We start from the raw sequence: 10055 nt of genomic DNA, 5'->3' as shown, positions 1-10055 counted from the left end.
CCCTAATGTAAGCTTGAGAATCCATTTGGCCCTCTGGAAATGAGAAATAAGCTCCAGGAAAAATCATGAGGGAATGGAGACTTAAAAAGTACAGGAAACAAGACTATGGAGAGTAAAAGAACAGTCTTGCTCCTCCTTTACATCTTACACTTAAAAAATAAAATAAACTCAAAGGATGAGTGCTTTCCCTGGAGGAAAATGGACTTGCAAGATGAAGAGGAGTGGTCATCTCCAAGGGAAGGTCTGCAGAATCCACGTGTTGGGTAGAGTGAAGGATGCTAACAGGCTGTTCTCACCAAACAGCTCATTGCTACAGTAGACTGCTGTACAGCTGTGAAGCTTGTAATTTCTACCCAAATGACCTCTCTCCTTCCTAAATATCTTTCAGCGCTAAACCAACAGACTTTGATTTCCTGAAAGTTATTGGGAAAGGCAGCTTTGGCAAGGTGAGCTTTCTTATTACTGGGTCTTACCCTGGTGCAAGGATGCTAGTTGGTGTCTTGTGTATAGTGACTGTTTTCTTGAGATTTGGCCAGAGGTTTAGGAACTGGTGTCAGACTAGGGTGGTATATAAACTGTCACGTTGGATCCCTGTTGCTGCTGCTTTATAGCCCTGCCATGTTTTCCTTGGTGTGGCAGTTAGTGGCTGCCTTGGTCACTTGTTGGGAGTAACAAAAGGGAGCATTTCCCTTTCTCATTAAGAGCAATAGGGATCCTCTGTTTCCCCCAGAGAGGAAGGGAGGTACCCCTGTGCTTATGCAGCACTGGAGTATGAATCTGTGCATTTCCTTTGTTGGCAGGGACTGTTTTGTCAAACCCCTAATGCTGTGGAACAGTGTGAACAACAGCCCATGAAAAGTAACTTAAATATTTATAGTCTACAAAGACGCAATAGAGAATCCTCCTTGAAATCTTTGGTTTTGGGTTATTTTTCAAGTTGTTGTTTTTCATTAAATTACCTTTAAAACTTACAAAATGAGCTCAAATTGCTCTTGATAGAGATTCAGCACGTCCTGGAATATAAACATTATAATTCAGTCTTTCATATCATCACTGTCATTTTACTGAACTGTAAGTTCGCTCTGTTCGTGATTATATTGCTAATTGATTATATTAAAAGTAAAGAAACTATTGTGAAAAAATAGCACGAATACTTTCCAGTTAGCTGAAATTATGAAAATATTACTAATAGAATGTGAACTGCAACAATCGCATTTCTCAATTTGTTTTGAATTTCATAGGTTCTTCTTGCAAAACGAAAACTGGATGGGAAATACTATGCTGTCAAAGTGCTGCAGAAAAAAATTGTTCTTAATAGGAAAGAGGTGAAGAGAAATGTTCTTTCTCCACCCACCTCCCTTCCTTCTTCCCTTAATTACAAAATCATTCCTGTTTACTTCCTGATCCTTTACTTCCTTACAGCAAAAACATATTATGGCTGAACGTAATGTGCTTTTGAAAAACGTGAAACATCCATTTTTGGTTGGATTGCATTACTCATTCCAAACAACGGAAAAGCTTTACTTTGTCCTGGATTTTGTAAATGGAGGAGAGGTACGTGGTGGTGTGTTTGGATGAGTCTGTCTGTTTTGCTAATTCTAGGTGGGAGGAATGAAATAATCCTTTAGAATAGGCTATGAGCTTTTTATTTTTCCCAAACTGTGTAGGCGGAAAACAGGAAATTTCTGTTTTCTTTAAATTTTTAGAAGCTGAATGGGTAGTATAGTTTCATCTGTATGTTTATGATTTAATCTTTGCCTGGACTTCTGTATCTGCTCAACTGTTTGAAGCCAGACAGCTCTCTGTAGTTGAGAGAATTTGGGGATCAGCTTGGAATATACATCTCCCAAAGTGATCTACATCTAGATTATTTCAGAATACAGTAATATAAATACTGACATGCCAAACTTTGAATACAAGCATATACAGAAGTGAAAGATTACTTACTTGACACCAAGTTCTATTCTGTTAGGAGGCTATCTTGCGTGATTCAATCTTGCCAACATCTATTCACAGCTTAGTGGTTTACTCTAGTTCCTTCTGACTAGCCCTGGTTTTAGGGGAATGTCCTTATGTGTTTAAGTTACCTGTCTATTTCTGAGCTACAAAAGAGAAGAAAGGATGAGAGTAAAGAAATTGCCAAGTTTTGCAACAAAACTATTTGCATTTCATTTTATGTTTGTTTTTTTTAAAAGTGGGCAGCTAAATAAAATTACCTTTTGCTATTAAAATTCCAAATTATTGATCTGATTTTTTGGTGTATAATGTTTTTATTTATTATTTGTGTATTTACAGCTGTTCTTTCACTTACAAAGAGAACGTTCCTTTCCTGAGCACAGAGCCAGATTTTATGCTGCTGAAATAGCCAGTGCACTGGGCTACTTACACTCCATAAATATAGTGTACAGGTAAGTTTCTGGAGTGTATTCTTGTCCTTCAAAATAGGACAAATTACTGAATAAAAACCACTGTCTGAAATGATATTATGGGAAGTTTGAACACAGCAATTTCACCAAAACTTAAAACTTTCAGTTGAAGAATAAAAATCCTGGCCTCTGAAGCTCTTGTGTTAGTGACTGCTGTTTTGAATTAATACATTTCACTGCTTTTTAATACAGGGATTTAAAGCCAGAGAACATTCTCCTAGATTCACTAGTAAGTATCCAACATTATTCTTAGTTTTCTATGTTCTTTCACAAAACTGACATTTGTGTGTGTCCACACGTTGAGCATGTTCTGTTTTTAAAATGCCACTCTTCCTTAAACAGGGTCATGTTGTGCTGACAGACTTTGGACTTTGTAAAGAAGGGATTGCAAGTTCTGATACCACTGCAACTTTCTGTGGGACACCAGAAGTACGTTGACAACTTTTGTGGTTTTTGGCTAGTAATTAATGACTGCTGATTATTATTAATGTTTGTGCAACTGGAAGATCAAGTACTCCCTTTTGTACTCTTAGAGATTTGCATTCTTTCAACAAGCTCTTTCATGAAACCACAGCAGACAAGCTTCCTGCAGTTCTGTTCTTTGTCCATTTTACTAATACACAGTGTCTCCTACTTAGTGCCCACATCCTCATAGCTCATCTCTTCCTTCCTCTTGTCTCCTAACCGCTGGCTAGACACAGGACAGTTAGCTTGTGTGACAGCTGCAACAGATTTGCCAATATGAATCTACTTACCATATCCTGCCACTGACTTTTACTAAGTTTATAGAGACTTAATATCTGTGACTCTTGAGCAGAATTTGTGTATGCGTGAAACTTTTAACTTGTCCAAGTTTATTGAACTCTATTGTCTCTATTTATTGAGAAAACTACACTGGAAAACTCGGAATCTGAAAATCTTGAACACATATGAGGGATTCACTGAAATGCCAGGATTAGTGGCTTTGGTAATTGATGAATATACTTTAAATTACAGAAAAGGCCTTTGAAGGCAGTGAAGGATGAGTGAGGAGTAGTATTTAGATGAAACATTTGAAATCAAAATAAAAAAGCTTAAACCAACCCAACAACAAGAAAAGGGCAGGTGGCAATATGTGACAGCTTATTCTAGTTATGATCAGAGTAGGAATCCGTAAAGCTGAGTGGTAAATGTGAGCTGAGACAATATTTAGTGAATATTTCTGAAAGTTCGAAGGACAATAAATAGAACACTGGAACTCTGGATCTGTTTGAGAAAATCTGTGGAGTTGTTTAGTTTTTTTCTCATGTTCAAAGGCTTAGCCTTCACACTTACCGTGGACTTGCGTGAATTGCAACATAAGAGGATGCTAGTGCTGTTGCTATATATGAGTTCTTAAAAAATACCAAGACTAAACATAGCAGGTGTATATTAGCCTTTCTAATCCAAGACTTAGATTAAAATCTTTCATAATCCTGCTAGAAGTGTAATGATCATCTCAGTGTTTCTGAACACTGAGCTGAATGACTTGGTGAGTTCCAACACCTAAAAAGCTCTAAGGAGGTCGTGAAAGGGTTAAAAAAAGCTTAAGTTGTTGAGTTCAAAATACTTCCAACTGCTTTTCATGCTTTTGCATGGTCATCTGTGGTCAAATGAGTTACAGGGCACTCATACAGAAAGTTTGAGAAATACTGATCTAATTAAACTGTGAATGTCCGTCTGTGCCTTGTCTGACAATGCTGTCATTTATTTGTAAATGAACTTTCAGAAGTGAGCATCCTCTTGTTTCAAGAGGTTAGAAACTGTGTGTGCCGTAGAGGAGGATGGAGGTGATGATGATCCAGCCATAGTAATTTTAGATTACATATTCACAGAGAATAGTCTCATATTATGAAGTGGCTGTCCTTGTGCTGTAGCACTGGTAAGCTCTGAGATGCTGAGTAGATTTCTTTCAATGCAGATGGAAACCAGTTAGCATTCTCATTCAGTGTTTGGTGGTATCGGGTATTTGTCACAATCAGTCAAGTGATACCTATTTGACAAGAATCTCTTAATTTAGTAACTCACAACTCATGCCCTCATTGAGATTTAGAGTGAAACTTAATATAGGTCACACAACTTCTCAGTAACGATAGATTTGAAGCAGAGTTAAGATCTTCACCTTTTTTTATGTACTGGATAGGGAGCATACAGGCTGAGGGTGGCAGAATAGGTATGGCTAGTAGCCAGCTTGCTGAGAGGTCTCTGCACTGTTGCAGAGGCATCATCTATCTGAAATGTAAAACAAGTTTCATAATAGAGGTGGCAAAGTAGTTTGGCAAAACAATAGTGTGTGGGAAGTATTGTTTCAGTTGGGAAAACAGCTGACCTACTTGGTAACTGAACAGATGGTGACGAAGTATTTGCCAGGTTGGTTGAAGGACAAGCTAAACACTTAGCAGTCTTTCAATTGCTGTGAAGCAACTTTTCCTGAAGTTGTTTACTGTGATGTGACTGAAACCTAGGTTTTATTCTTGCTAGCCTCATGCTCTAAAATAATTTATTTTTTTTTTTTAGTATCTTGCACCAGAAGTCATTAAAAAGCAGCCCTATGACAACACAGTAGACTGGTGGTGCCTTGGTGCAGTTCTCTATGAAATGCTTTATGGGCTGGTACGTATGTATGTGGGGAGCAGGGCTTGCCCACCTCTACCCTCCCCCTTTGTGAAGTAACCCTGGAGTGTTAAAGATGCTAACTTTTGCAAAATAGGGAAGTACTCCACTTAAATGGATGAACAGTTTGACTTAAACTTAACATAGTGCCTCTTTTTCTCCTTTGGATTTTTGCATTGCTGCTTGATGTCTAAAATTTTGCTTTCCAGTGAACGGCTAGGCATTCACTGTAATGAAGACAAGTAGTTATCACTTTGAGGGAATGAAAGAGTAAACTGAATCAACAGTGAAAATACCCAATTAAAAAACCCAACTTAAAAGTAAAATTTTGCCAAATACTGGAATAATAAAATTAAAATACCTTTTTTCACTTAGGTCTCCTAGGTTCTCTTCTCGCTTACACCCTTCTTGATGCAGCATTAGAACAAAAAAATCTTACTATGCTGCTTCTAGGTGTATGCAAATACTCCAGTAACAGTCTGTCTGCTTGTTTGCTTGAGTTTTATCTCCTCCTATAGGACCTTAAATAGGGAGATAGATTTGTTTTTCCATTCTGATATTCTTTTCAGGCAAATTCAATGGGGACTTTGAAGCTGGGTGGCATCTACGGCTACTGATGAGTCTGAGAACATGTTAGAGAAGAGGTGGGTGGGGAAGCTATTAAGTGTAAAGATTAGAAGTCAGAAGTGCCTGAGAAGAGGTCGATTCTTCTTTGCTGCTAGCAGTTTACATTTGTAATAGAATCACTTAATGATTTTGAAGTTAATGTATAACTTTTTTTTTTAGCCTCCTTTTTACTGCCGTGATGTTGCTGAGATGTATGAGAATATTCTTCATAAACCCCTGGTTTTGCGCCCAGGAATCAGTCTTACAGCCTGGTCTATTCTGGAAGAACTTTTGGAGAAAGATCGGCAAAGCAGACTGGGAGCAAGGGAAGATTTTGTAAGTAATGTCCTAATTTATCAAACTCTACTTCATTTAAAGAGACCAAAATCATCAAATCCATGTGCACAGCACAGGTTTAATAGTTGGATAGAGATTGTTCTCTTGTGTCTGTCTCTCTTCTCCTCCCTTTCATTTCTTCATTAAAGACACCAGTGTGGTAAATCTCTGAAAGCTGTTGGGGATAGGGGAGAGATGGTTGCTGTGGGATAAAAGCATTTTGAGCTTGGTTGCTGATGTCGTATTCACTGAGGTTTACTAAGATAGGTTTCACTGTTCATAGTGAAACTGGGAAGTAATCCACAGAAGGCTATTTTCTGGTAATATCAGTTTAACTAACTACATGAAAAACAGTCTTCAGATAAAGAGGAACACCAGTACTGTGCAAACAGCAGCTTTGGTTTTTTTAGCCTTAAAATCATGGCAGATGTTTTCAGAACTGTGCAGTGAGGAGTGATCTAGAAGGACTTCTTCCATCCATTAATTGTGAGATCTTCATAGTCGTCTGTTTGCAGCCTTAATGTTAGGTAGTCTGTTGACCTTGTAACAGAGCATTTTGACTAGGTATTGTATTTTCCCCCAGTGTGGAGCAAGATGATAGTTTGGTAGCGCTTTGCATAGCTGTTGCTGCTTTGTAACTAGTGAGCATATTGCAGAGTTGTTGAAGCAGTCATTTCTCAGACCATGATCTGCTTTGGAAAAACTAACAAAACTTAAAGGCAGGAGCAGAGACACCAACAAAAAGTATTCTTGCTCTGTGGTAGACTTCAATGTGGTTGATTTTTTTAAGGTTTAAAGGCAGAAAATATGATCTGAAAAGGAAACCAGTTTGTAAAGGCAGGCTAACAGATTTTAATTGCTGTTTTCATCAACTATAGCTTTTATTGCAAAGTAAACTAAATAAATAAACTGATGAAGGACTTCCTTATGTTTCTGCAGTCTGAAGTAGTATTTACTATGATGCACAGGATGGATTTCTGAAATGTCTAAAATCCTTATTCCTTACTGCAGCTTGAAATTCAAAAGCACCCATTCTTTGAATCTCTCAGCTGGACTGATCTTCTTCAAAAGAAGATTCCACCACCGTTTAATCCTAATGTGGTAGGTACCTCGTGCTGTTTTAGTTCATACCTGTCACATTTCTACCTTTGAGGGCTCATCTGTTTGCCAAGAACATTGTTTCAGAATGGTGAAGAGTGGGAACCCCCCAGTGCTGATTTGCCTTCTGAGCAGTCATGCTTTTGAGCAGTGATACTGTCTTTTTTAACTGAAAATTCAGTTTGACATCTTACTGTTGGTTCATTTCTGTCAAACTACTGTCATTTTTTCTGGGGTTTGAAGTCCAAAGAGCAAAATACAGATAGCCTCATTACTTAAAGACTGCCCAAAAGACTGATGTCCTCGGTTTTTTGTAGTTACTAAACCTTAGTTGCAGCTTTTCTTTATCCTCCCATCAGTTTAAACTGTGTCAGCCTGTGACTGCTTGTCCAAAAACTTGGTGGGGGGAAGCAGGATGGCAGCAGTGGAGAGGAGGTTCTTCCTAAAGTCACATCAGAGCATCACCTTTTATTGAATCTGTGTTTGGTGAGGAAGCTTTAGCTATCTTGTCTCTTCTTGGTGACTAAATGTTACTATGTTTAGTTCTTAGGTGTGTTACTGGGAAGCTGATCTATCATAACAACTAGAATTGAACACTTAAAGTATTACTGATGGAAAAGAGAGAAAAATAATTTGGTGTGGTTTGGGTTTGGTTTTTCTGTGGGTGGTTTTTTGGTTGGTTGGTTGGTGGGGTCTTTTTTGGAGGGTGTTAGTTTTTGCATCTACCTAACAGTCACTTAAGAGGGAGGCATTTCTTCATATTTCTTGGGTTTATCAGATCATAAAAGTGAGTAGGCTTTGGCCTGAACCAAGCAGGCTTTTAATAGCTGTTTTCAGGGATGCTGTGGTGTGCTTCCTTTAATTTCCTGTACTTAAATGGGAAAGAAAATCTAAAGTAGATACCCTCAAGAGTTGTGCTTGTCCTTTAGATTTCAAAATTACATTTAAAACACAGTATTAATATGACATCTGATAGATACCTCTCTCTTTTAGGTTGGACCAGATGATATTGGGAATTTTGATGCAGTGTTTACAGAAGAAATGGTCCCATACTCAGTTTGCGTTTCTTCCGATTACAACATCGTTAATGCCAGTGTCCTGGAGGCGGATGATGCATTTGTTGGGTTTTCTTACGCACCACCTTCTGAAGATATGTTTTCCTAGGAAGGTAGAAGCCAACAGTGTTTTGGGGTGAACTGAAATGTTAGGGTTACAGACACATTCCAAAATAGCGTAACTAGTGCCTCGTTCTGTATGTAGGTTTGGAACCTATGAACAAACTTTCTCTGCTGTATAGGAGGAATTTGGGCATTTTGGATGGCTTTCTCTGGGGTCTGAACTGTTTGTTCCTGCTGCAGAAAATATTTTTTAAAACCTTTAAAAAGCATTCTCTAGATATTTTTTAAGCAAAAACACTGACTGTTCTCCTCAATCCCTTCAAGTTTACATTCATACTTATCTAAGATTTGGCTGGCACAAACAGCAGCAAATTTAGTAAATTTATAAATGCTTTTGTACCTATTTACAGTGACTTTGTGCTTGAATTGTAACTATGCAAATTGTCTTTTGTATATCCCGGTTTAAAGAAGGTAAATGTTTTCCCTGTTATATCAGTTTGAAATGTATGTTAATTTACCTGTCAGCACTTAAATGAGGGGTTAATATAAGTTAAGACCATGATTCTTCAATGACTTCTACAGAATGAAAAGGTGGTCATGTAAAAGTGGATTGTTGCTCTTCGCTTGCTGAAGTACTGATGCACTCAACTGGATTACCTGAGGTGTGGGGGATGACTCAGAGCAAGGATGGAACAAATTAACTGGATTGATTTGATAACTTCACTGATCATGTGTTCTGCTTTGCTTTCTTCCCTGAGATAAATGCATCTATATTTCAATAACATTTTAAATAGTTTTGGTTAAAACTCTGCTTTTCCAAAGATACAATATGCAATAATCACTGTTACTTTGAAAGGCTACCTTGCTTTGACCTTTTGGTGGTGGGCGGTGAGGGGATCATGCCAAATATTAGGGATTTTTCTCACAAATTTATAGTTTGAAACACTAATATGTCCCAAATTTATTGTATTTCAGCATTCATAGCTACTTGTCTTTGTGTTCCAGTTTGCACCATTTTTAAATCTTCACTTTGATATTAGGGGAAAAAATGTAAATTACGCTGATAATTTTTAAAATGTGAAAAGCTGTTGCATTTCTCATAACATACACATGTATGGACAGACTGATAATTCTGAACAATTTCTGTTCAAGGAAATTTTTTTTAAACAATGCAAAAATTGACTGCAGTTACATTGTATAAAGGCCTATCACGGTAGTAGTTTTATTATATATATATATATTACTTGTAAATAACAACTTATTTTTGTCTGTTACTTAAAAAATGTTCTGTGTTTTTTGTTCATTAATACATTTAGTTAAATGCCTTGATTTGAGAGAAGTCTGATAAGACACCGATGAGTTGCCAGAGTTAAATGTGAGATAAATTTCAATACCTAAATCATCTAACTTTTGCCAAAGTAAGAACTAGCTAAGAGAACTACAATGTGTGTTGCATCAAGATCAGTTAAAAATGGAGAACACTTTTTTGAGTGTATCAAGTCATAATTATTTCGAAATTAATGTGTCAACAGTGGAACATTACACAAGTGGAAACTAAAACAGGATTCCTTGTTTATCTCAAGGAATATCTCCTATAGCACTGTCTCCTGTGTGTACTGCTTAGGTGATGCTGAACAGTTGCTGGGAGAGGTGTTGGAAGGAGTGGTTGGGTAAAAGAAGAAGAATTTACATTGGCATGGAAGGGAGAATTGATATTGGCCCCATTTGTGGGAATTTTCCATAGTGCTACCTTGTGAAATTTTGAGAGGTTTAGAAATAGTTATGCAGCTGTTTAGGACAACCAACAACTAGAATCCTGTTCTTAGAGTTGTTATTATTT

At 37.4% G+C, this 10055-nt stretch overlaps 1 protein-coding gene across 1 annotated transcript in view; it reads left to right on the top strand.

The window, feature by feature from the left end:
• Positions 1-9016, top strand: part of LOC104545877 (serine/threonine-protein kinase Sgk3) — a 28862-nt gene extending 19846 nt beyond the window's left edge. The window contains exons 7-16 of the mRNA XM_010191116.1: positions 389-446; positions 1242-1325; positions 1423-1554; positions 2296-2408; positions 2619-2655; positions 2769-2855; positions 4962-5057; positions 5844-5999; positions 7011-7100; positions 8091-9016. Coding sequence (XP_010189418.1) covers positions 389-446; positions 1242-1325; positions 1423-1554; positions 2296-2408; positions 2619-2655; positions 2769-2855; positions 4962-5057; positions 5844-5999; positions 7011-7100; positions 8091-8261 — 1024 coding nt within the window. The 3' untranslated portion in view covers positions 8262-9016. The remainder of the gene's footprint in view (positions 1-388; positions 447-1241; positions 1326-1422; positions 1555-2295; positions 2409-2618; positions 2656-2768; positions 2856-4961; positions 5058-5843; positions 6000-7010; positions 7101-8090) is intronic.
• Positions 9017-10055: the final 1039 nt, after the last annotated feature.

This window comes from Mesitornis unicolor, unplaced genomic scaffold, assembly GCF_000695765.1.
Source record: "Mesitornis unicolor isolate BGI_N332 unplaced genomic scaffold, ASM69576v1 scaffold41028, whole genome shotgun sequence".
Lineage (NCBI taxonomy): Eukaryota > Metazoa > Chordata > Aves > Mesitornithiformes > Mesitornithidae > Mesitornis > Mesitornis unicolor.
This window is presented reverse-complemented; position numbering and strand designations above follow the sequence as displayed.